Below are 27,274 nucleotides of genomic sequence, written 5' to 3' on the forward strand. Positions count from 1 at the left end.
GTAAGTTTATCATTAACTAGGATCCCCAAGTCCTTCTCCCTGTCAGATTTACCCAGTGGTTTCCCGTTCAGTGTGTAATGGTGATATTGATTCCCTCTTCCCATGTGTATAACCTTACATTTATCATTGTTAAACCTCATCTGCCACCTTTCAGCCCAAGTTTCCAACTTATCCAGATCCATCTGTAGCAGAATACTATCTTCTCTTGTATTAACTGCTTTACATAGTTTTGTATCATCTGCAAATATCGATATTTTACTGTGTAAACCTTCTACCAGATCATTAATGAATATGTTGAAGAGAACAGGTCCCAATACTGACCCCTGCGGTACCCCACTGGTCACAGCGACCCAGTTAGAGACTATACCATTTATAACCACCCTCTGCTTTCTATCACTAAGCCAGTTACTAACCCATTTACACACATTTTCCCCCAGACCAAGCATTCTCATTTTGTGTACCAACCTCTTGTGCGGCACGGTATCAAACGCTTTGGAAAAATCGAGATATACCACGTCCAATGACTCACCGTGGTCCAGCCTATAGCTTACCTCTTCATAAAAACTGATTAGATTGGTTTGACAGGAGCGATTTCTCATAAACCCATGCTGATATGGAGTTAAACAGTTATTCTCATTGAGATAATCCAGAATAACATCCCTCAGAAACCCTTCAAATATTTTACCAACAATAGAGGTTAGACTTACTGGCCTATAATTTCCAGGTTCACTTTTAGAGCCCTTTTTGAATATTGGCACCACATTTGCTATGCGCCAGTCCTGCGGAACAGACCCTGTCGCTATAGAGTCACTAAAAATAAGAAATAATGGTTTATCTATTACATTACTTAGTTCTCTTAGTACTCGTGGGTGTATGCCATCCGGACCCGGAGATTTATCTATTTTAATCTTATTTAGCCGGTTTCGCACCTCTTCTTGGGTTAGATTGGTGACCCTTAATATAGGGTTTTCATTGTTTCTTGGGATTTCACCTAGCATTTCATTTTCCACCGTGAATACCGTGGAGAAGAAGGTGTTTAATATGTTAGCTTTTTCCTCGTCATCTACAACCATTCTTTCCTCACTATTTTTTAAGGGGCCTACATTTTCAGTTTTTATTCTTTTACTATTGATATAGTTGAAGAACAGTTTGGGATTAGTTTTACTCTCCTTAGCAATGTGCTTCTCTGTTTCCTTTTTGGCAGCTTTAATTAGTTTTTTAGATAAAGTATTTTTCTCCCTATAGTTTTTTAGAGCTTCAATGGTGCCATCCTGCTTTAGTAGTGCAAATGCTTTCTTTTTACTGTTAATTGCCTGTCTTACTTCTTTGTTTAGCCACATTGGGTTTTTCCTATTTCTAGTCCTTTTATTCCCACAAGGTATAAACCGCTTACACTGCCTATTTAGGATGTTCTTAAACATTTCCCATTTATTATCTGTATTCTTATTTCTGAGGATATTGTCCCAGTCTACCAGATTAAGGGCATCTCTAAGCTGTTCAAACTTTGCCTTCCTAAAGTTCAATGTTTTTGTGACTCCCTGACAAGTCCCCCTAGTGAAAGACAGGTGAAACTGTACAATATTGTGGTCGCTATTTCCTAGATGCCCGACCACCTGCAGATTTGTTATTCTGTCAGGTCTATTAGATAGTATTAGGTCTAAAAGTGCTGCTCCTCTGGTTGGATTCTGCACCAATTGTGAAAGATAATTTTTCTTGGTTATTAGCAGAAACCTGTTGCCTTTATGGGTTTCACAGGTTTCTGTTTCCCAGTTAATATCCGGGTAGTTAAAGTCCCCCATAACCAGGACCTCATTATGGGTTGCAGCTTCATCTATCTGCTTTAGAAGTAGACTTTCCATGCTTTCTGTTATATTTGGGGGTTTGTAACAGACCCCAATGAGAATTTTGTTACCATTTTTCCCTCCATGAATTTCAACCCATATGGACTCGACATCCTCATTCCCTTTGCTAATATCCTCCCTTAAAGTGGACTTTAGACAAGACTTTACATAGAGACAAACCCCTCCTCCTCTCCGATTTTTACGATCCTTTCTAAACAGACTGTAACCCTGTAAGTTAACTGCCCAGTCATAGCTTTCATCTAACCATGTCTCGGTTATTCCCACTATGTCAAAGTTACCTGTAGATATTTCTGCTTCTAGTTCTTCCATCTTGTTTGTCAGGCTTCTGGCGTTTGCGAGCATGCAGTTTAGAGGATTTTGTTTTGTTCCAATCTCCTCACTGTGGATTGTTTTAGAAATGTTCTTACCTCCCTTCAGAGTATGTTTTCCTGGGTCGTCTTTGTTCGAGTCTAATGTTTTTCTTCCCGTCACCTCTTCTTCTAGTTTAACGCCCTCCTGATGAGTGTAGCGAGTCTTCTGGCGAATGTGTGTTTCCCAGTTTGTTGAGGTGTAGTCCGTCTCTGGCGAGGAGTCCATCATACCAATAATTCACACCGTGGTCCAGGAATCCAAATCCTTGTTGTCTGCACCATCGTCTTAGCCAGTTGTTTGCATCAAGGATCCTGTTCCATCTCCTGGTGCCATGCCCGTCTACTGGAAGGATAGAAGAAAAAACTACCTGTGCATCCAGTTCCTTTACTTTCTTCCCCAACTCTTCAAAGTCCTTGCAGATTGTCGGTAGGTCCTTCCTTGCCGTGTCATTGGTGCCAACATGTATCAGAAGAAATGGGTGGACGTCCTTGGAGCTGAAGAGCTTTGGTATCCTATCGGTCACATCCTTGATCATCGCACCTGGAAGGCAGCATACTTCTCTTGCAGTTATGTCCGGTCTGCAGATGGCTGCTTCTGTGCCTCTCAGTAGTGAGTCTCCCACCACCACCACTCTTCGTTGCTTCTTGGCTGTACTTTTTGCTGTCACTTGTTGCTGTGTGCCCTTTTCTTTTTTGCTTGCTGGTAGTTTATATCAATTGTACACATGTATCATGTTTGTTTTTCCACTGTCCTGCTCTCCATCCTTGAATATCCTGTGTCTTACTATTCCCTTTTAAATACTTTATACATTTTTTAAAAACTTTATAAAAAATGTTTTATCAAGTATATTCATTGATTCCTTGCACTCATTTCTCTGTTTGTCTAAAGACATGCGTGCTGCCTTCTCCCCCCCCCCCAATACAATAATGTCCCCTGTCATGGCTCCTTCCTGTAATAATCTCCGCCGTCGTTTGCCTCTTCTAGGAATAATGTCACCCATCCTGAGGCCCTTACAGGAGTAATGTCCCTCATCCTGTAATAGAGGCTCAATGATGGCCCCTTCCAGTAGTAATGCCCTTTCACCCATTCTATAACAATTCCCCCATTTTGGCCCCTTCCTGGTATAATGTTCCCCATCGTGTAATAATGTCCCCTGTTCTGAACCCTTTATTTAAAAAAGGTCCTCCATCCTGGGCTCCTTCATATATAGTGTCCTCTCTCCTGGGCATCTTCCATTAATAATGCCCCCTTCCGTACTTCTCCATCATATTTTAAAAAGAAACAAATTACCTTCCCCCAATTCCACAGTGTGCGACATACTCCTCTATAGCTGGCGCAGTTAGTAGTTTATTTTGGTGTGACGGCATAGGCGGCACATAACATCATTACCATGTCGCCTGTTACGGGCAAGCCAATGTATGCTGATGTATTGCAGTTGCAGGGAGCTGGTGGACATCCTACCAGGTGAAATTGGCACCAGCTTTGATGTGCCCCATCTTTCTCAGGCCTGGTCACAGTTGCACCCCCTGCGAACACGAACATTACGCCCCTGGCAATAGGTTAAACCCTTCCCAATGTGGCCAATTTATACGTTTTCATAGAATTACACTATTCATTTTACAACGTGGGTTACTGGGAAATGGGAAAGAAATTCCAAGTGCTGGGAACTTTCAGTAAAAAGAAAAAAAAAAATGCAACTCTGATGATTTTTTTTTTTTCGAGGGTGGGGGGTTAGAGGGATTGTTTTTACACAATTGTATAATAAAAATGACCTGGCAATATGATTCTCTTTGTCAGTACAATAAAGGCAATGCCAAACTTTTTTTTTGTTATTCTTTGATATATATATATATATATATATATATATATATATATATATATATATATATATATATATATATATATATATATATATATATATATATATACATACATATACACAATGGTTAAACTCTTAAATATTGTACTGAGTGCCGACTACTTCCCTCGTACCTGGAACCAAGGCCTCATCACACCCATCCACAAGAGTGGGGACAGGTATGACCCAGCCAACTACAGAGGCATATGCGTCAGCAGCAACCTGGGAAAACTGTTCAACAGTATCCTGAACAAGAGGATCCTCACCGAGCACAACGTCCTCAGCAAGAGCCAAGCAGGGTTCATGCCGAACCACCGCACCACTGACCACATCTATACTCTGCACAGCCTCATTCAGAAACACGTCTACAATACAAAGAATGGGAAGATATACGCCTGCTTTGTGGACTTTAAAAAGGCCTTTGATTCAGTGTGGCACCCGGGCTTATTCCTGAAACTGCTGGAGAGTGGAATAGGAGGAAAGACCTACGATGTCATCAAAAGCTCCTACACCGAGAACCGCTGCAGCGTGAGTGTGAACGGCAAAAGAACGGCTTATTTCCAGCAGAGCCGCGGAGTCAGACAAGGCTGCAGCCTAAGTCCAACGCTCTTCAACATCTACATCAACGAGCTGGCTACCGCCCTGGAATCCTCCTCAGCTCCAGGACTCACCCTCCACGACGCCCAGGTGAAATTCCTGCTGTACGCAGATGACCTGCTGCTGCTGTCACCAACCGAGAAAGGCCTCCAGGACAACCTGAAAATCCTAGAGAAATTCAGCTCCACCTGGGCTCTACCGGTCAACCTAAAGAAAACCAACACCATGGTGTTCCAGAGGAGAAAGAGAAGATCAGACCAACACCCACCATTCGTCCTCAACAACTGCGACCTCACAGGAACTGACAAATATACCTACCTGGGCCTAGAGATTCACCGGTCAGGGAGCTTCAAACAAGCCATAGAGACCCTGAAAGACAAGGCCTGCAAAACCTTCTATGGCATCCGAAGGACACTCTACCATCTGAAGCCACCAGTGAGGGTCTGGCTAAAAATCTTCGACTCCATCATCGCCCCAATCATCCTGTATGGCAGCGAAGTCTGGGGTCCTCACACCTACCCAGACTGGTCAAAGTGGGATTCCAGCCCAACAGAAATATTCCACCTGGAATTCTGCAAGCACCTTCTCCAGGTCCATCGGAGCACCTCCAACAGTGCTTGTCGGGCCGAGCTGGGCAGATTCCCTCTACACCTAACAGTTCTAAAGAGGGCACTGTCATTCCGGGCTCACCTGCATAGGAGCAATCCAAGCTCCCATCACCATAAAGCCATGATACATGTAGGTGAAACAGAAAAACCAGAACCCTCGGAACAGCCCAGCCAAACCCAACCGGACCAGAACACCAATCACAACAACCTGACAAAAGCCAGAATTAGGAAGATGGCAGATGAAGGCCAGGAGAGGTATGTCAGTGACTGGAAGAATATCATCAGCTCACAGAAACTGACCATGTACCGGAGCCTACAGAGAGACTACAGACTGGCCCCATATCTGGAGAAACTCCCGGACCCCAGAGACCGCCAGATCCTGAGCCGATATAGACTCAGTGCCCACAGTCTGGCCATCGAATGTGGCCGACACAGGCAGAGCTACAAGCCCAGGGAGGAAAGACTGTGCCAACACTGTGACCAGGAGGCCATAGAGGACGAAACCCACTTCCTGCTACACTGCTCCAAATACTCAGCAATGAGGGACACTCACTTCAGGAGACTCTCACATCTCTTCCCAGACTTCATCACCATGAAGGAGGAAGAGAAAACTTATATCCTGCTGGGAGAAGAAGAGAGAGCAGTGGAGATAGCAGCGCGGTATGTGAGCGAATGTCATAGACTGCGAGAAAGAGAACTATGATGCCATGGACTATAGCCCCCCACAATGGATCTGCCCCATCCACCTCCCCTATGCCATGGACTATAGCCCCCACCCTGGATCTGCCCCCATCCACCTCCCCTATGCCATGGACTATAGCCCCCACAATGGATCTGCCCCATCCACCTCCCCTATGCCATGGACTATAACCCCCACAATGGACCTGCCCCATCCACCTCCCCTATGCCATGGACTATAGCCCCCACAATGGACCTGCCCCATCCACCTCCCCTACAGCTCCTACCCAACATCCCCACAGTCCCTATCCCTATTGCCTTTATACACTTGCTTTGGCAAAACTGATGTGTATTTGGTCCTGCCAATAAAGCTTCTTTGAATTATATATATATATATATATATATATATATATATATATATATATATATATATATATATACATATATACACACACACACGTATACACACACGTATATATATATATATATATGTATGTATATATATATACATATATATATATGTATGTGTGTCTATATGTATGTATATGTGTGTGTATATGTATGTGTGTATATATGTATATATATATATATATATATATATATATATATATATATATATATATATATTTATTAACACACATATACATACAGTGGGGCAAAAAAGTATTTAGTCAGTCAGCAATAGTGCAAGTTCCACCACTTAAAAAGATGAGAGGCGTCTGTAATTTACATCATAGGTAGACCTCAACTATGGGAGACAAACTGAGAAAAAAAATTCCAGAAAATCACATTCTGTTTTTTTAACATTTTATTTGCATATTATGGTGGAAAATAAGTATTTGGTCAGAAACAAACAATCAAGATTTCTGGCTCTCACAGACCTGTAACTTCTTCTTTAAGAGTCTCCTCTTTCCTCCACTCATTACCTGTAGTAATGGCACCTGTTTAAACTTGTTATCAGTATAAAAAGACACCTGTGCACACCCTCAAACAGTCTGACTCCAAACTCCACTATGGTGAAGACCAAAGAGCTGTCAAAGGACACCAGAAACAAAATTGTAGCCCTGCACCAGGCTGGGAAGACTGAATCTGCAATAGCCAACCAGCTTGGAGTGAAGAAATCAACAGTGGGAGCAATAATTAGAAAATGGAAGACATACAAGATCACTGATAATCTCCCTCGATCTGGGGCTCCATGCAAAATCCCACCCCGTGGGGTCAGAATGATCACAAGAACGGTGAGCAAAAATCCCAGAACCACGCGGGGGGACCTAGTGAATGAACTGCAGAGAGATGGGACCAATGTAACAAGGCCTACCATAAGTAACACACTACGCCACCATGGACTCAGATCCTGCAGTGCCAGACGTGTCCCACTGCTTAAGCCAGTACATGTCCGGGCCCGTCTGAAGTTTGCTAGAGAGCATTTGGATGATCCAGAGGAGTTTTGGGAGAATGTCCTATGGTCTGATGAAACCAAACTGGAACTCTTTGGTAGAAACACAACTTGTCGTGTTTGGAGGAAAAAGAATACTGAGTTGCATCCATCAAACACCATACCTACTGTAAAGCATGGTGGTGGAAACATCATGCTTTGGGGCTGTTTCTCTGCAAAGGGGCCAGGACGACTGATCCGGGTACATGAAAGAATGAATGGGGCCATGTATCGTGAGATTTTGAGTGCAAACCTCCTTCCATCAGCAAGGGCATTGAAGATGAAACGTGGCTGGGTCTTCCAACATGACAATGATCCAAAGCACACCGCCAGGGCAACAAAGGAGTGGCTTCGTAAGAAGCATTTCAAGGTCCTGGAGTGGCCTAGCCAGTCTCCAGATCTCAACCCTATAGAAAACCTTTGGAGGGAGTTGAAAGTCCGTGTTGCCAAGCGAAAAGCCAAAAACATCACTGCTCTAGAGGAGATCTGCATGGAGGAATGGGCCAACATACCAACAATAGTGTGTGGCAACCTTGTGAAGACTTACAGAAAACGTTTGACCTCTGTCATTGCCTACAAAGGATATATTACAAAGTATTGAGATTAAATTTTGTTTCTGACCAAATACTTATTTTCCACCATAATATGCAAATAAAATGTTAAAAAAACAGACAATGTGATTTTCTGGATTTTTTTTTTCTCAGTTTGTCTCCCATAGTTGAGGTCTACCTATGATGTAAATTACAGACGCCTCTCATCTTTTTAAGTGGTGCAACTTGCACTATTGCTGACTGACTAAATTCTTTTTTGCCCCACTGTATATATTTACACACATATACATATATATTTACACACACATACATACTAGATGGTGGCCCGATTCTAACGCATCGGGTATTCTAGAATATGTATTCATGTATGTATATAGCAGCCACATAGTATATAGCACAGGCCACGTAGTATATAGGAGCCATGTAGTATATAGCAGATAAATACTACGTGGCCTGTGCTATATACTATGTGGCTGCTATATACATACATATTGTAGAATACCCGATGCGTTAATACAGGCCACGCAGTATATAACAGCCACGTACTATATAACACAGGCCACGCAGTATATATCAGCCACGCAGTATATAACATAGGCGATGTAGTATATAACACAGGCCACACAGTATATAACACTGCCCACGCAGTATATAGAAGCCACGTAGTATATAACATTGCCCACGCAGTATATAGCACAGCCCACGCAGTATAGAACACAGCCCACATAGTATATAACACTGCCCACGCAGTATATAGCAGCCTTGTAGTATATAACACTGCCCACGCAGTATATAGCAGCCTTGTAGAATATAACACTGCCCACGCAGTATATAACACTGGCCACGTAATATATAGCACAGCCCACGGAGTATATAACACTGCCTATGTAGTATATAGCAGCCACGCGGTATCTAACACAGCCCACATAGTATACAGCAGTGTGGGCACCATATCCCTGTTAAAAAAAACAATTAAAATAAAAAAGTTATATACTCACCCGCGGGGATCCAGCGTAGATCCACCAAACATCTGGCGATGTGCGCGCAGCTGCCACCATCTTCCGTTCCCAGGATGCATTGCGAAATTACCCAGATGACTTAGGGTACCGTCACACAGTGGCACTTTTGTCGCTACGACGGTACGATTCGTGACGTTCCAGCGATATCCATACGATATCGCTGTGTCTGACACGCAGCAGCGATCAGGGATCCTGCTGAGAATCGTACGTCGTAGCAGATCGTTTGGAACTTTCTTTCGTCGCTGGATCTCCCGCTGTCATCGCTAGATCGGTGTGTGTGACACCGATCTAGCGATGCGTTCGCTTGTAACCAGGGTAAACATCGGGTTACTAAGCGCAGGACCGCGCTTAGTAACCCGATGTTTACCCTGGTTACCAGCGTAAATGTAAAAAAAAAACAAAAACAGTACATACTTACATTCCAGTGTCCGTCAGGTCCCTTGCCGTCTGCTTCCCGCACTCACTGACTGCCGGCCGTAAAGTGAAAGCAGAGCACAGCGGTGACGTCACCGCTGTGCTGTGCTTTCACTTTACGGCCGGCAGTCAGTGAGTGCGGGAAGCAGACGGCAAGGGACAGACACCGGAATGTAAGTATGTACTGTTTGGTTTTTTTTACGCTGGTAACCAGGGTAAACATCGGGTTACTAAGCGCGGTCCTGCGCTTAGTAACCCGATGTTTACCCTGGTTACCGTCATCGTTGGTCGCTGGAGAGCTGTCTGTGTGACAGCTCTCCAGCGACCACACTACGACTTACCAACGATCACGGCCAGGTCGTATCGCTGGTCGTGATCGTAGGTAAATCATATAGTGTGACGGTACCCTTAGTGATCTTGCGAGACTGCTAAGTGTTCTGGGTAATTTCGCAATGCATCGCCGGGAACGGAAGATGGCGGCAGGAGCGAGCGCATCGTCGGACGACGGAGGGTGAGAATAGCAGGTTTTTTGTTTATTATTTTTAACATTCGATCTTTTTACTATTGATGCCGCATAGGCAGCATCAATAGTAAAAAAAAAGTTGGGGACACACAGGGTTAATTGCAGTGCGGAGTTACGGAGTGCATTACCCGCGGCATAACGCTGTCTGTTACCGCTGGCATTAACCCTGTGTAAGCGGTGACTGGAGGGGAGTATGTGGGCGCTGGGCACTGACTGCGGGGAGTAAGGAGCGGCCATTTTCTTCCGGACTGGGCCCGTCGCTGATTGGTCGTGGCAAATCAGCGACTTGGATTTCCATGACAGACATAGGCCGCGACCAATGAATATCCATGACAGAAAGAAGGAAAGACGGAAATGACCCTTAGACAATTATATAGTAGCTATATATATATATATATATATATATATATATATATATATATAATATAATTTTTTTTTCACATTTTTTTAAATGTGTGGGTTTTATTTTTTCTATACTACATTTTAGTCCCCTTAGGCAGAACTGATCCTGTGATTGTGTGATCACTTGTGCCGTAAACAGCAGTACCACAGTATTGCTTTATATAGCAAAAATCATGGTTTCCGTGGCAGGCACAAAGGGGTCTTCAGATCATGTCACTGGGCACAAAGAACATAAGAACTTGTCCACATTTCTATTTTTCACTTTATTTTTATTTTTTTTAATGACAACAAAGAGCCACTGAAATACGTTTTAAAGTGTGCATTTTTTTTACTAACTGTATTTATTGAAAATGTTCACAGAAATAAAAAAATGTGTATGGATATTGCAATCATTTAACTCTAACCATTATTTTTGATGGAGCGGGGGCTAGAAACAGCAATTTTGATAGACAAGATTTTTTATTTATTATTATATCACTTTTTGCCTATAAGGTCATTAAAGACTTTGTGGTGTTTCAACATTTAAATGGAACCTGTCAGGTCCGCTGTGCCTCTAGAACCACCATCAGTTTTCTGTATATGTAAACACCCGCATAACAGTCCCTTTATTACATTACATACGGTACTTTTCTAAAGATGTTTATGTACTTCTAAAGCCTGTTTATGATATGTAAATGAGGGCTTTTACTAGTCGATGAGGCGTTAGTGTCACCAGACTAGTCAGCCCACTTAGATGTTATCACGCCACTGTGGGTGATGACATCAGCGCTTGTAAGTTACGTTATCACGTCCACAGGGGTGTGATAACATCTAAGGGGGCTGACTAGTCTGGTGGTACTAAATCCCTCTCGACTAGTCAAAGCCATAATTTATGTATCGTAAACGGACTTTAGAAATACAGTTTCTAAAGATCTGTTTGTTTGTGTGTGTGTATAATGTAACACAGGGACTGTTAGGCTGGTTTCACACTTGCGTTTCAAAACGCATGCGTTTAAAAAAAAAACGCATGGTGAAAAAACGCATGTAAACGCGTGCAAACACTGCGGTTTTTTTACGCATGCGTTTTTGCATGTGGTGAAAAAAACGCGGCGTTTTGACGCGTTTACATGCGTTTTTTCATGCGTTTGCATTTTTTAAACGCATGCTGAGAAATGTGTGACAGCTGCCAATCCTCAAAATAAAGTAAAAAAAAAACACTATAAACAGAAATAGTTAGGGGTAGGGATCATAACCCTAACCCTAAAGGGATCCTAACCCTAAAGGGATCCTAACCCTAACCCTAAAGGGATTAGGGGTAGGGTTAGGGTTAGGATCCCTTTAGGGTTAGGATCCCTTTAGGGTTAGGGGTAGTGGTAGGGATAGGGTTAGGATCCCGTTAGGGTTAGGATCCCTTTATCACCTTTATGGTGGGGGGTGGCATATCAGTGTGTTTTCTTTGTTTTTTTTATAAAAACGCATGCGTTTTTAACGCAAACAAACGCATGTGCTTAAAAGCGCATGCGTTTCCATAGACATCAGGTTTTTTTGCCGCGAAAAAACGCAGCAAAAATTACTACATGTTGCATTTCTGCAACACAACGCATGCAGAGAAAAAACGCATCAAAACGCATGCAAAAAAACGCATGCGTTTTTAATGTTAAATATAGGAAAAAACGCATGCTTTTTTTGCGTTTTTTACTGCAAAAACGCAAAAAAAAAACCACAAATGTGAAACCAGCCTTAGGGTATTTACATATGCAGGCACCACTGCTGATGGTTCTGGGGGCACGTGAACCTGACCGGTTTCCTTTAGGCTATGTGCACACGTTCAGGTTTTTTTTCGTGCTATAAAAACTCACTAAAAACGCATACATTATGCATTCTATCATTTAGAATGCATTCTGCATGTTTTGTGCACATGGATGCGTTTTTTTCCGCAAAAAAAAAAGCATTGCGGTAAAAAAAATGAGCATGTTCATTATTTTTTCGGATTTTCTGCGTTTTTTCCGCAATTCTATGCATTTGGGAAAAAAACGCGGGAAACAAACGCACGCGGATTTCTGGCAGAAATGTCTGGTTTTTGTCAGGAAAATTTCTGCAAGAAATCCTGACGTGTGCACATACCCTTAAATACATTTTTATTATTCCTGATTTTCCCTGTAACTAGGGTTGCTATATTAGCAACACTACAGAGCAAGTTCTCTCCTGCTTGAACTGCTGAGTTGATCTGTGTTTCCTATGACCCAGCAGCTCCTGCTCCTTTTTAGCACATGGCAAACGCATGATTCCTTCCACAGGAGGAAGTGCTGTCCGCCTTCACCTGAGTCTCATTGGGTTACATTGGTAAAGCACACAGAAGACGCAGTGTGAGCTTGGTAAACTGAATAGCTGTCACATGGTTCAGAAGCGGACTGTAATGTTATTGCAAACTGTAAAAGAAGAGGATTGGAAAGTATTTAAACACCTCCAGAATACACTACATACACATGGATAAAGGATTAAGAAATAACACTCTTTCTGGGAGTTCTTTTAAATTGAACTGCACAGATAGCAACACATGCACCAACATTATTTCTAGCAAAATGAAACTGATTTCCAATAATCAATCAGTGGGGTCTATTGAGCGCCATTAGAAGTGGTCACATACATATCTGGCACAAGGTTATGCTTTTATTATGAACAGACTCCATTGCACATTAAGAGGCATGTGCCTCTTAGTAATCCAGGTGCATACTACAGCATATTACAACTGCTGTGTGTCTTTGCCAAAAATATTACTCCTGCTAGGGACTGGCACACATTTCTGGTGTAATTTAGTGGTGTAAATTATGTTGAATTTACCAGGCGTGTTTCATCATCAACCTGTCCCATCCCTGCATTGAATTTACCAGGCGTGTTTCATCATCACCTGTCCCATCCCTGCATTGAATTTACCAGGCGTGTTTCATCATCACCTGTCCCATCCCTGCATTGAATTTACCAGGCGTGTTTCATCATCACCTGTCCCACCCCTGCATTGAATTTACCAGGCGTGTTTCATCATCACCTGTCCCACCGCTGCATTGAATTTACCAGGCGTGTTTCATCATCACCTGTCCCACCCCTGCATTGAATTTACCAGGCGTGTTTCATCATCACCTGTCCCACCGCTGCATTGAATTTACCAGGCGTGTTTCATCATCACCTGTCCCACCCCTGCATTGAATTTACCAGGCGTGTTTCATCATCACCTGTCCCACCCCTGCATTGAATTTACCAGGCGTGTTTCATCATCACCTGTCCCACCGCTGCATTGAATTTACCAGGCGTGTTTCATCATCACCTGTCCCACGGCTGCATTGAATTTACCAGGCGTGTTTCATCATCACCTGTCCCACCGCTGCATTGAATTTACCAGGCGTGTTTCATCATCACCTGTCCCACCCCTGCATTGAATTTACCAGGCGTGTTTCATCATCACCTGTCCCACCCCTGCATTGAATTTACCAGGCGTGTTTCATCATCACCTGTCCCACCGCTGCATTGAATTTACCAGGCGTGTTTCATCATCACCTGTCCCACCCCTGCATTGAATTTACCAGGCGTGTTTCATCATCACCTGTCCCACCGCTGCATTGAATTTACCAGGCGTGTTTTACTCTTCGTCACGACAGCACCCCACATGAGAGAGAGGGATCCGCCCATAGGAACAGGAAACCTACAGAATAAAAGGAGGCGGTCCCCTCTCCTCAGTTTAGGTTTCCTGTTCCTATGGGAATCCCAGGACGTACCTACAGAAGATCCTGGGCCATGCACCCGCCTGCGTCGGTCTCTGTAAGGAACGGCAGGGGCTGCGGTTCCAGTAGCAGCGGCGGGGGAGCCACTGTGTACAGCCTCCCCCCTCGTCTGATGGATGGCCATGGTCCGGGTCCGGTCACCGCTGGTCCGCCTGGCTCCATGAGGGCGCGCGCGCTCAAAGCGGCCGGCTAAATAAGCAGCCGCTGCCGCATGGAGGAATGAGCGGCGCGTCTGACCCGGAAGTCGCTGGAGCACTTCCGGGTTCGGGCCGGGGAGGCAGGAGATTCGGCGCCACTTTTAAAAGCTGCAGCGCTACTGTCGGCCGGTGTGTGGATGTGAGTATGGCTTCACCGGCCGACGAAACGCACCTTGTAGTATCAGAGCGCTCTCCTAGTAAGGAGAAAAGCGCCAGGAGCAGCATTAAAGATGGTGGTCGTCAGGAGCGATCTTCCACCAAGCAAAAAGATCCCTCAAAGAATCCGCCTCCAGATCCGGTACATGTCAGCTTCTCTGGGTGAGTTTAAAGACTTCTCTACCTATATGCTGATGTATGTTCCTCCTATGTCCCCTTCCTTTAGTCCAGGAAAAAGGCACACAAGTCCAAGCACAAAGAATGTGCTTTATGTTCACAGCCCCTTCCAGACTCCTATATGAAGAAGTTATGCTCAGATTGCATCATACTGACCTTGCGTCAGGAAAACATTATGACTCCATCTGACGTTAGAGCCATGATTCGAGAAGAGATGCAGGGACTGTCACAGGCTAGTATCTCTAGCTCCCGCCAACCTAGCAGATCCCCATCTCCGGAAAATCCAGAATCGGAGGAGGTGCATAAGTCCTCAGATGAGTCGGAAACTCGGCCGAGTTCATCCGAAGATGAAGGGGGGTTATGTCTACCTAACAGCAGCGTGGACAGCCTGGTAAAAGCAGTCAGAAACACGATGGGGTGCCCTGATGAGAAAGGGAAAAAATCAGCTCAGGACATTATGTTCGCGGGGTTAGGACAAAGGAAGCGCAGATCCTTTCCCGTTGTCGCAACCGTTAAAGAATTAATTAAAAAAGAGTGGGACAAACAGAGCGCCAGAGGTTTTCTACCATCTTCCTCTAAAAGGCGATATCCCTTTAGCGACGAGGAGCTGAATACTTGGTCGAAAGTGCCAAAAGTGGACACAGCTGTAGCCTCAACCTCAAAACAGTCAGTCTTGCCTGTAGAGGATTCAGGGATGCTAACGGATCCGTTGGACCGTAAAGCAGAGGCCCTGCTTAAAAAATCTTGGGAGGCCAATACAGGGGCATTCCGACCAGCCATCTCTGCTACCTGTACGGCGAGATCTCTGCTGGTTTGGATGGAACAACTGGAGGAGCAGATCAGAGGTAGAACTGCAAGAGACTCCATTCTACCAAAGATCCCTCTGATGAAGGAGGCTGTAGCATTCCTGGCAGACGCCTCAGTAGATTCGCTACGCCTAGCAGCCAGGTCAGCCGGCTTAACAAACACAGCCCAGCGAGCACTCTGGTTGAAGAACTGGAAAGGGGACGCACAGGCAAAGGCAAAGCTTTGTGCGCTCCCCTGCCAGGGTGAGTTCCTTTTCGGGAAGACTCTGGTTGAGATCTTAAAGAAAGCAGGAGAACGGAAGAAAGGTTTTCCTAATCAGTATCTTCCGTCTTACAGGAGAGCATTCAGGAGACGACCCTTTTCCAGGAAACCATTTGAGCAAAGGGATCGCTGGGAGGCGAAAGACCCTAAGCAAAAAGGAGCCCTGTTTACCGGGTCTTACAACGCAAAACGTGGCAAGTACCGCTAACCCTGAAGTAGGCGGCAGATTAAAATTTTTTCTATCCAAGTGGGAACATATAACATCCAACCGTTGGATCCTGGACATTATAAAAGATGGTCTTAAATTAGAATTTTTTAGAATCCCTTGGGATTCTTTTATAATAACATCTCCAAAGGGAAAAGAACAACAAGAGGCTCTAGAGTCCGAGATTATTTCTCTCCTATCTAAAAAAGTGTTGGTAGAGGTTCCCCAAGATCAAAGAGGAAGGGGATTTTACTCCCCTTTGTTTTTGATCAAAAAACCAGATGGTTCATTCAGAACCATCATTAATCTCAAGAAATTAAATTCCTTTCTATATAATCGAACTTTTAAAATGGAGTCTATTAGTTCTACCATCAAGCTCTTGTTTCCTAGGTGTGTCATGGCCGGAATCGACCTAAAAGATGCCTATTATCATCTTCCTATACATGCCGAACATCAGCAGTATCTAAGGGTAGCAGTCATCCTGGCAGGACAGGTTCGTCACTTCCAGTATGTAGCAATGCCCTTTGGGCTTTCTATGGCTCCCCGCATCTTTACAAAGGTGATCCTAGAAGTGATGGCTCACTTACGCCAGCAAAACACTCTTATAATACCCTACCTGGATGATTTTCTTGTTATCGGAAATTCCAGATACCAATGTGAAATGCGGTTATCTAATGCGATCTCATCCTTGCAGGGTCTAGGTTGGATCGTGAATTACGAAAAATCCAGGTTGAATCCAGACACCATCCAGATATTTCTGGGAATTCAACTAGATTCTGTAAGTCAGAGGAGTTTTTTGCCACAGTCAAAGAAAATAATTATTCAAACAAAGGTGTCAGAGGCAGTATCAAAGCCCCGTATGACCCTGAGGAAGGCCATGTCCTTACTAGGATCACTGTCCTCATGTATACCAGCCGTACTGTGGGCTCAATATCATACCCGTCAATTGCAGTATGAAATATTATCCATTCAGAAGGAAGTACATTTAGAGGGTAAAATCACTCTCTCCAGTGACGTAATTGAATCCCTGAGCTGGTGGTTAGACATGGATCACCTTTCAGGGGGTGTACCATGGATGATAATTCCCTCCAAAACAATTATCACTGACGCCAGCCCTGTGGGTTGGGGCGCACATATGGAAGATAGTCTGATCCAAGACACCTGGAATCAGGCGGAGCAGGAGTGTTCTTCAAATTGGAAGGAGTTAAAAGCAGTTGAATATGCCCTAAATCATTTTCTTCCACAGGTTCAGGGAAAGCATGTGAGAGTTCTGTCAGACAATTCCACCGCAGTGGCGTACATAAACCGTCAGGGAGGTACACGATCAGGAACCCTGATGAATGTAGCAGCAAACATCCTCCAGTTGGCAGAGGTTCATCTTCCATCCTTAACAGCCCTGCACATCAAAGGAGCAGAAAACACCAAGGCGGACTACCTCAGCCGAAACAGGCTACGACAAGGGGAATGGTCATTAAACAAGGACATATTCAACATGATAACAGAAGCATGGGGCGTACCCCAAATAGATCTGTTCGCCACAAGAGACAACAGACAGGTAAAGACATTCGCTTCCCTGAACCTCATGGATCACCCAGATATGTTGGACTCTCTTCACCATCCTTGGAGCTTCAAACTGGCATACGCCTTTCCTCCAATGTCTCTGATACCTCTAGTGATCAGGAAGATCAGGAGGGACCAAGCCAGAGTAATCCTGATTGCGCCCTTCTGGCCAAAAAGACCATGGTTCTCGTGTCTCCAGAGCATGTCTCTTTGCGATCCATGGATCCTTCCTTCACACAGGGAACTGCTGTCTCAGGGCCCATTTTTCCACCCGCAAGTGAAAGGTCTTCACTTGACGGCGTGGAATTTGAGAGGCAGTTGTTAAGATCTAGAGGGTTCTCGGAACAACTAGTTAACACCCTATTGTTGAGTAGGAAAAGATCTACCACCGTATTGTACAGCAGGGTATGGAAGAAATTCTTAGATTTTCATACAAAACCATTCTCTAAGCAGATTCCGATAGTTCCGATTCTAGAATTCCTACAAAGAGGAAGAGAATTAGGTTTATCGGTGAACACCTTAAGAGTTCAGATCTCAGCTTTAGGAGCCTTGTATGGGGACAACATAGCAGCCAACAAATGGGTCTCCAGGTTTATCAAATCCTGTGAACGTTCCAATCCGGTCCATATTCCCCGTCTACCTCCGTGGGATTTGAATTTAGTCTTAGAGGCCTTAACTGACTCCCCATTTGAGCCACTAGATGCCATACCTCTAAAGGTCCTAACATACAAGGTCGCCTTATTGGTAGCCCTTACCTCAGCTAGAAGGGTTAGTGATATCCAGGCTCTATCAGTAGACCCGCCTTTCTTAGTGGTATTTCAGGATAGAATTGTCCTAAAACCTGATCCCTCATACCTCCCTAAAGTAGCATCCACCTATCACAGATCTCAGGAGATAATTCTGCCTTCCTTTTTTAATACACCTGTAAACCCAGAACAACATAGGTTGCACACCTTAGATGTCAGAAGAGCTATCCTGACGTATATAGAGAGATCTCAAACATGGAGGCAGAGTAGGGCTCTGCTTATCTCCTTTCAGGGCCTGAGGAAAGGATATGGGATCACAAAGGCTACCATTTCTCGATGGATTAGAAAAGCCATCTGTCTAGCCTACACATCAAGGGGCGAAATCCCACCAGTGGGGATTAAAGCGCATTCCACGCGGGCCATGGCTTCTTCTTGGGCGGAACATGCAGATGTACCGATCCATATGATATGTAAGGCCGCAACCTGGTCCTCACCTTCTACCTTTTACAACCATTACAGACTTGACCTTTCTGCTTCCTCTGATTTGACCTTTGGTAGAGCTGTGCTCAGTACAGTAATCCCACCCAAATAATGAATCTCTGAAAATCTCTCATGTGGGGTGCTGTCGTGACGAAGAGTAAAAATCCGGATTACGTACCGGTAATGCTCTTTTAATGAGTCACGACAGCACCCATGTATTACCCTCCCTAAATTATGCACAGCACTTTTCTTTAAGTTCAGAGAAGTAATGGTTGTATAGGGTTAAGAAATTTTTATGTTATTGAATAAGAATGAATACTAACACTTTTGCGGTTCCCTTTTTATACTCTGTAAACTAAACTGAGGAGGAGAGGGGACCGCCTCCTTTTATTCTGTAGGTTTCCTGTTCCTATGGGCGGATCCCTCTCTCTCATGTGGGGTGCTGTCGTGACTCATTAAAAGAGCATTACCGGTACGTAATCCGGATTTTCATCATCACCTGTCCCACCCCTGCATTGAATTTACCAGGCGTGTTTCATCATCACCTGTCCCACCGCTGCATTGAATTTACCTGGCGTGTTTCATCATCACCTGTCCCACCCCTGCATTGAATTTACCAGGCGTGTTTCATCATCACCTGTCCCACCGCTGCATTGAATTTACCAGGCATGTTTCATCATCACCTGTCCCACCGCTGCATTGAATTTACCAGGCGTGTTTCATCATCACCTGTCCCACCCCTGCATTGAATTTACCTGGCGTGTTTCATCATCACCTGTCCCACCCCTGCATTGAATTTACCAGGCGTGTTTCATCATCACCTGTCCCACCCCTGCATTGAATTTACCAGGCGTGTTTCATCATCACCTGTCCCACCCCTGCATTGAATTTACCAGGCGTGTTTCATCATCACCTGTCCCACCCCTGCATTGAATTTACCTGGCGTGTTTCATCATCACCTGTCCCACCCCTGCATTGAATTTACCAGGCGTGTTTCATCATCACCTGTCCCACCCCTGCATTGAATTTACCAGGCGTGTTTCATCATCACCTGTCCCACCCCTGCTTAATGCTGGAATTCTGATGTAAACCGTTGAACTGGGGCCTTAAAGAGCTGTTAAATAAGTGCAGCTCGAGTGGACCCAGCACAGCCATGAATTACATAGTCGCCTCTTGTTTTATTGTATGGCTGCGTGTAACCTCCCTGTGAGTAACAGCTGATTGCAGTAGGTTTCAGGAGCTGAGAGAAAACATAGGTGGTTTTTGTCTTGAGACATCCTCTTATAGTTTAGCTGCTGTTTTTGTTTCGTTTTATTATAGGGTTTGGGGATTACTTTTGCAGCGGCAATGACTTGAATAATTTTACCAATATTCCACCTGAAGGCAAAGAGAAGATGGCAAAGGATTCTGCTGTCGTATTGGAGTGAGTACATCTGCTTTTACATGCACAAAATCTCCTATTCAGAAACTTGTCCAAAGTTTGTTCAAGTGTAAAGTCAATTGCATTTATATCTATTTTTCTATTTATATCAAACTATTCACTTTTTAACCTTATGTGGGTATATGTCTCAATAAAGATTTCAATATAATGGTTATACTTGGCATAAAACTTCCCTTTGTTTATAGGTTTTATTCATTTGATGGAAGTTCCATCAATCTAGCCTGCCAATTTGGTTTTGTTCTAAATTCCCTATCCGTATGTCTTTGGGGTGTGGGAGGAAACCCACGCAAACACAGGGAGAACATGAAAACTCCTTAGAGATGTTGTCCTTGGTGGGATTTGAACCCATGACCCCCAGTGCTACAAGGCTGCAGTGCTGACCACTGAACCATCATATATAAGATGTCTCAACAATTATTAGATTAAATTTGAAGATGTTAAAATATCTCTTCTATCTTTCAATTATTTTTTCTTATTATTAAATTCCATTTCTCCTTTTGTAGGGCTTTTGTCAGCAAATTTATTGATTTTCCTAAGCCTCTAATTGCTGTTGTAAATGGGCCTGCAGTTGGTATTTCAGTGACAATATTAGGACTTTTTGACCTTGTCTACGCCACTGACAGGGTAAGTGTTGTGTTCTGAGATGGTCATAAAGGGGCAAAAGTGTTCAAAAACCTTCATTTAAAATACTTTACTTTTTTCCCCCCTCTACCTTTTGTGGCATTGCGTACTTCCAGTATTTAGGAAATAATTTAGAAACTGCTATTTTTGTGGTGTGCTATGGAGTGTTTGAGAATTCGATACATTAGTGAATTTATAGGGCCACATTCAGCGTTCCCTAAGCGGTGCAGACACACTTCACTTAGTCATATTTTTGTCCTGTTCACCAACCAGAGCTAACGGCTGCACTTTTAAGGTCTGGGTCACACATCCATGTGTCATGGTCAGACTTGTGAATTTTGGGAATTTTCATGCCAATGTGGGTCTGCATGGACTGGTTGGGACATAGCTTCCATAGTCATCAAAAGTTACTCCATTACTTACTCCAGAAATGTTAGACCAGTACTTGACTGGGGTAACATTTCTGACAATGCTTGTGATTCTCGTTTAGTATGGCATCTTTATAGTTGGGGGACGATAATGTCTTAGTGCTTAACGGGTCAATTTTGTGTGTTTTGTGAAAAGGCATTGCATCTGTTTTGCAAGACCAAAAAAAAATATTACGGAAATGATGAGGAATCCAGCTCAACGTGATAGTGATATTTTTGCTGCTATTTTTATGTAACAGGATCTATAATCCAAAAACTACTTAATATTGTGAATAACACATTGTCTATATTGTATTTCTATCCAGCCAAAGTACTTGTTTTTATTTTTTAATTTGTACTCCCTTTCATGCGCTTTCACCTTGCTCAGCAATTATGTTAATTAATTATTGTACCAGTGTGTTCACCGGAGCTCAGTATAAAAATGCAAGACAAGCTACACATTGGATATCATGACTAAGGGTGCTTGGTCACCAGAAACGCGTTGATATCGCATTTTATCCTTTGTAATCGCTGATGTTTTTATCCTCCACTGAACACATTTTCCAAGTGAATAAAGGAAAGGTTTTTTTTTCACTATCTAGTTGAGCTGGATTCCTCATCATTTCCTTGATTCTTCCACACCCTGACACAGTGGTTCCATGCTCCGAGTCTCCAAGGATGTCGACCATGGTGAGCTGGAGAAGCCCCGTTTGATCAGAGCTTCCGTGTCACGGGCTCAGCACCAAGGCCAATGTGCCTATCACTTCAAAGCTAATCTAAGTAGTGTAGAAAAGCATATGGCCACAAGCATTCACTCTTGATGTGGAGAGACGCTGCAGCACGTCATCAGACACCCAGCCAGTATTGTACCTATCAAGTAGAATATGATACCTGATGGGTGTCAGACTGTTGCCCACCTTTGATGGAACATTGCTGAGCTTCCTCACTGTATGGCTCAGCAGCTGCCGTGTCTTAGAGGGAACATTGGCCATGGTGTCACTAGTGAGTACTGGAGTGAATGAAAACCACATTCTAACTGTAGACATTCATGAAACCTCCTACCTCTTTGATACCATTGGGATTGATTGCCGTGTGAGCAGATGTCCTTACAATTTGTCTTTTACTAGAACTGCTACCTCTGCATGGAATATTTGTTTTTTTTCCTATTTCCATCATTTTTGATATGTTCTAATTTAGCTCTCTCTACTTTGATGTGAAATGTATTGTTTGATTCTTTTGGCAGGCCACTTTTCACACTCCCTTCAGCCAGTTAGGACAAAGCCCAGAGGGTTGTTCATCATATACATTCCCACGTATTATGGGTCTAAGTAAGGTGAGTATTATCTGGCTGACTCCATAAAAATTATGGCTCCATCAAAACTTACAGCATGTAAATTAGAAGGTGTTATAGTAACGTGATCACTGGTTATACTCATTTTATGTCTTATTTTTTTCTTTTCCCTGCCTAAAGTTTACTTCAGCGCCTGTGCCAAATGAACAGACACTGGGTAAAGATTGCGGAGATGATAAAACTTGTAAACTGTAAAGAGTTTTTGCTCTTTTTAGTCCCTGTGCTCCCCCGAGGTTTATGTTGTTTGTTTTTAAAAACCCGCCATACAGTTCCAGTGGTATGGATGTCTTTACCTAGTGCTCATTTTTATGGTCTGTACAAGGGGATGTGGCTCAAAGGATTCTCTGGGATGTCTTTAGGCTGCCCTGAATAATTACATTACGAGCAATGGCCCTTGGTGAAGACCAGAAAAATTAGCACCAAATAAAGACCATATGTCTGTAACTGTATGGCAAAGAAAAAGAATATAAAAAACAAAATACTTAGGAGCAGGGGGAATGATAACAAAAACTGACCCCTATTTTTTGAAGGGGTTATTTTGTTTTATCTTAGATATGCCTGCCTGGTGCTGTGCTACTGTAAATGAAGAGGGGTCCCGCACCACCATGGCTTTTTTCATTCACATCTATAGTGATGTGTTTGTGTATGTACAGTGTGTGTGTGTGTATATGTATGTATGTGTGTAATATCTTTTCATATATATACAGTACAGACCAAAAGTTTGGACACACCTTCTCATTTAAAGATTTTTCTGTATTTTCATGACTATGAAAATTGTACATTCACACTGAAAGCATCAAAACTATCAATTCGCACATGTGGAATTATATACTTAACAAAAAAGTTTGAAACAACTGAAATTATGTCTTATATTCTAGGTTCTTCAAAGTAGCCACCTTTTGCTTTGATGACTGCTTTGAACACTCTTGGCATTCTCTTGATGAGCTTCAAGAGGTAGTCACTGGGAATGGTCTTCCAACAATCTTGAAGGAGTTCCCTGAGATGCTTAGCACTTGTTGGTATTTTTGCCTTCACTCTGCGGTCCATCTCACCCCAAACCATCTCAATTAGGTTCAGGTCTGGTGACTGTGGAGGCCAGGTCTTCTGGCGTAGCACCCCATCACTCTCTTTCTTGGTCAAATAGCCCTTACACAGCCTGGAGGTGTGTTTGGGGTCATTGTCCTGTTGAAAAATAAATGATGGTCCAACTAAACGCAAACCGGATGGAATAACATGCCGCTGCAAGATACTGTGGTAGCCATGCTGGTTCAGTATGCCTTCAATTTTGAATAAATCCCCAACAGTGTCACCAGCAAAGCACCCCCACACCATCACACCTCCTCCTCCATGCTTCACGGTGGGAACCAAGCATGTAGAGTCTATCCGTTCACCTTTTCTGCGTCACTCAAAGACACGGTGGTTGGAACAAAAGATTTCAATTTTGGACTCATCAGACCAAATCACAGATTTCCACTAGTCTAATGTCCATTCCATGTGTTCATTAGCCCAGACAAGTCTCTTCTGCTTGTTGCCTGTCCTTAGCAGTGGTTTCCTAGTAGCTATTTTACCATGAAGGCCTGCTGCACAAAGTCTCCTCTTAACAGTTGTAGACATGTGTCTGCTGGTAGAACTCTGTGTGGCATTGACCTGGTCTCTAATCTGAGCTGCTGTTAACCTGCGATTTCTGAGGCTGGTGACTCTGATAAACTTATCCTCAGAAGCAGAGGTGACTCTTGGTCTTCCTTTCCTGGGGCGGTCCTCATGTGAGCCAGTTTCTTTGTTGCGCTTGATGGTTTTTGCCACTGCACTTGGAGACACTTTCAAAAGTTTTCCCAATTTTTCGGACTGACTGACCTTCATGTTTTAAAGTAATGATGGCCACTTGTTTTTCTTTACTTAGAAGTTGTATTATGGCAAGAAAAAAGCAGCTAACAGTCTATTCAGTAGGACTATCAGCTGTGTATCCACCAGACTTCTGCACAACACAACTGATGGTCCCAACCCCATATATAAAGCAAGAAATCCCACTTATTAAACCTGACAACGCACCCCTGTGAAGTGAAAACCATTCCCAGTGACTACCTCTTGAAGCTCATCAAGAGAATGCTAAGAGTGTGCAAAGCAGTCATCAAAGCAAAAGGTGGCTACCTTGAAGAACCTAGAATATAAGACATTTTTTCAGTTGTTTCACACTTTTTTGGTAAGTATATCATTCCACATGTGTTAATTCATAGTTTTGATGCCTTCAGTGTGAATGTACAATTTTCATAGTCACAAATACAGAAAAATCTTTAAATGTGAAGGTGTGTCCAAACTTTTGGTCTGTACTGTGTATGTATGTATGTGTGTGTATATGTATATGTGTATATATATATATATATATATATATGTATATATATATATATATATATATATACTGTATATATTCTTTTCTAAGTGTGAGGATACAATAGAATAGAAAGCAAACACTACAATTCCATCCTGTTTTTCCTTTATTTTTTTTTTGTGCCATTTACTGTTCCGTTACAATGATAAAATCTGAAAACAGCCTATTCATGTTTATTACATTATTAAAAAAATAATAATTTTTTAAGGTGTTACATATTCTGAGCGTTGTAACGTTTGATAGTTTTTGGACAGGGCTTGCTGTTTTATTGCCATGATTTGGGTATTCTGCTTTTTTTTTTATTTTTTTTTTTTGGGGGGGATGATGAGGTGGCAGCAATTATGCCATTATATTTAGTATTTTTTTATTTATGGTATTGTATGGTATGATATGTGGTGACGTACATGGGAAAAGGGTTACGTTCATACATTAAATTACACAAACTGACAGACTGGTACAGAGGGGGAGTGGACCCTGCCCTCACAGGCAGGGATCTAAACATGAATGAGCCAGATCGATCATGTAGCATACAGCAGAGCTCCTTTATTATAGTGTATTATTCCTGGTAAGTGTGGCATCGCCCGACATCCTCTTAGGTGTCTGGAAGATAATTGTTAGGTGCCACAGCAACCCATGATGATCCCGCAAGATTGGCTGGACAATGGGATTGAAAAAAGATTCCCCCCTCCTTCTGTCATCCACTTGGATGCCAGGATCAAAATTATAGCCAACCCTGGTAGTGGTAGCCTGGCTGTCGATCACAGTGGGGTTCCTTTTGGTGATTGTGCAGATACCATAGCTGTGCCATCACAATAATGTGCATAAGCGAAAGAAAGGGGGGTTGGTACCGTGTTAGCCAGTTTAAAAAAAAATAATGCTTTCAGTGAGAAAAACAAGATAATCTCATAGTTATGATACATTTGTTTCTTCAGAAACTTTATTTTACTCTGCCTGAGGAAGGGACCCGAGAAGTCTCAAAGCTTGCTTTGTAACATAATTTATTTTATTTTCGTTAGCCATTGAAAGGTATCAGAACTACTAGATTATCTTGTTTTTTCCACTGAGAATAATGTGCATGTAATGCCTCCTGCAGCAGATATGTTGCTGAAGCTTTGGCTTATTGTGCAAAGTCTTAGTAATACAATAAATAAATAATTGGTACAGATTGTAGGATTGGTGTTCAGATTTAGCCTCATTGTAAAGGTACCTTCACACATAACGATATTGTTAACGATATCGTTGCTTTTTGTGACGTAGCAACGATATCGTTAATAAAATCGTTATGTGTGACAGCGACCAACGATCAGGCCCCTGCTGGGAGATCGTTGGTCGTTGAGGAAAGTCCAGAACTTTATTTTGTCGCTGGATCTCCCGTGGACATCGCTGGATCGGCGTGTGTGACACCGATCCAGCAATGTCTTCACTGGTAACCAGGGTAAACATCGGGTAACTAAGCGCAGGGCCGCGCTTAGTAACCCGATGTTTACCCTGGTTACCATCCTAAAAGTAAAAAAAACAAACAGTACATACTTACCTACCGCTGTCTGTCCCCGGCGCTGTGCTCTGCACTCCTCCTGTACTGGCTGTGAGCGTCGGTCAGCCGGAAAGCAGAGCGGTGACGTCACCGCTCTGCTTTCCGGCCGCTGTGCTCACACAGACAGTACAGGAGGAGTGCAGAGAAGCAGAGCGCCGGGGACAGACAGCGGTAGGTAAGTATGTAGTGTTTGTTTTTTTTACTTTTAGGAAGGTAGCCAGGGTAAACATCGGGTTACTAAGCGCGGCCCTGCGCTTAGTTACCCGATGTTTACCCTGGTTACCGGCATTGTTGGTCGCTGGAGAGCGGTCTGTGTGACAGATCTCCAGCGACCAAACAGCGACGCTGCAGCGATCCGGATCGTTGTCGGTATCGCTGCAGCGTCGCTTAATGTGAAGGGGCCTTTACTTGAGGCAAAAGATGTGTCATTTCTTTCAGTTTTTGCCGTTTGGGGGCTTTTTTAATACCATAGATCAGTGTCTGATTTCTGTGTCCAATGTGTTTTACAGGCTGTAGAAGTACTTCTTTTTAACAAGTTGCTGACAGCACATGAAGCTTGCAAGCTTGGACTTGTCACTGAAGTTTTTCCAGATAGCACTTTCCAGAAGGAGGTTTGGGAGAGACTCAAGGCTTATGGTGAATTACCCAAAGATGTAAGTTTGAGCTCACAAAATGGCAACCTGAGTAGATAAGTAAAGGTACCGTCACATTTAGCGACGCTGCAGCGATCTAGACAACGATCCCGATCGCTGCAGCGTCGCTGTGTGGTCGTTGGAGAGCTGTCACACAGACAGCTCTCCAGCGACCAACTATGCGAAGTCCCCTGGTAACCAGGGTAAACATCGGGTTACTAAGCGCAGGGCCGCGCTTAGTAACCCGATGTTTACCCTGG

The 27,274-nt window shown here is 43.4% G+C and overlaps 1 protein-coding gene across 2 annotated transcripts in view; it reads left to right on the forward strand.

Annotated features, from left to right (window-relative positions):
- Window positions 1-27,274, forward strand: part of LOC138642515 (enoyl-CoA delta isomerase 2-like) — a 71,443-nt gene that overhangs the window by 32,906 nt on the left and 11,263 nt on the right. For both annotated transcript variants that reach the window (XM_069730718.1, XM_069730719.1), the window contains exons 6-9: window positions 19,963-20,065; window positions 20,587-20,707; window positions 22,355-22,444; window positions 26,892-27,035. In XM_069730718.1, coding sequence (XP_069586819.1) covers window positions 19,963-20,065; window positions 20,587-20,707; window positions 22,355-22,444; window positions 26,892-27,035 — 458 coding nt within the window. The remainder of the gene's footprint in view (window positions 1-19,962; window positions 20,066-20,586; window positions 20,708-22,354; window positions 22,445-26,891; window positions 27,036-27,274) is intronic.

Source organism: Ranitomeya imitator, chromosome 6 (assembly GCF_032444005.1).
Source record: "Ranitomeya imitator isolate aRanImi1 chromosome 6, aRanImi1.pri, whole genome shotgun sequence".
Lineage (NCBI taxonomy): Eukaryota > Metazoa > Chordata > Amphibia > Anura > Dendrobatidae > Ranitomeya > Ranitomeya imitator.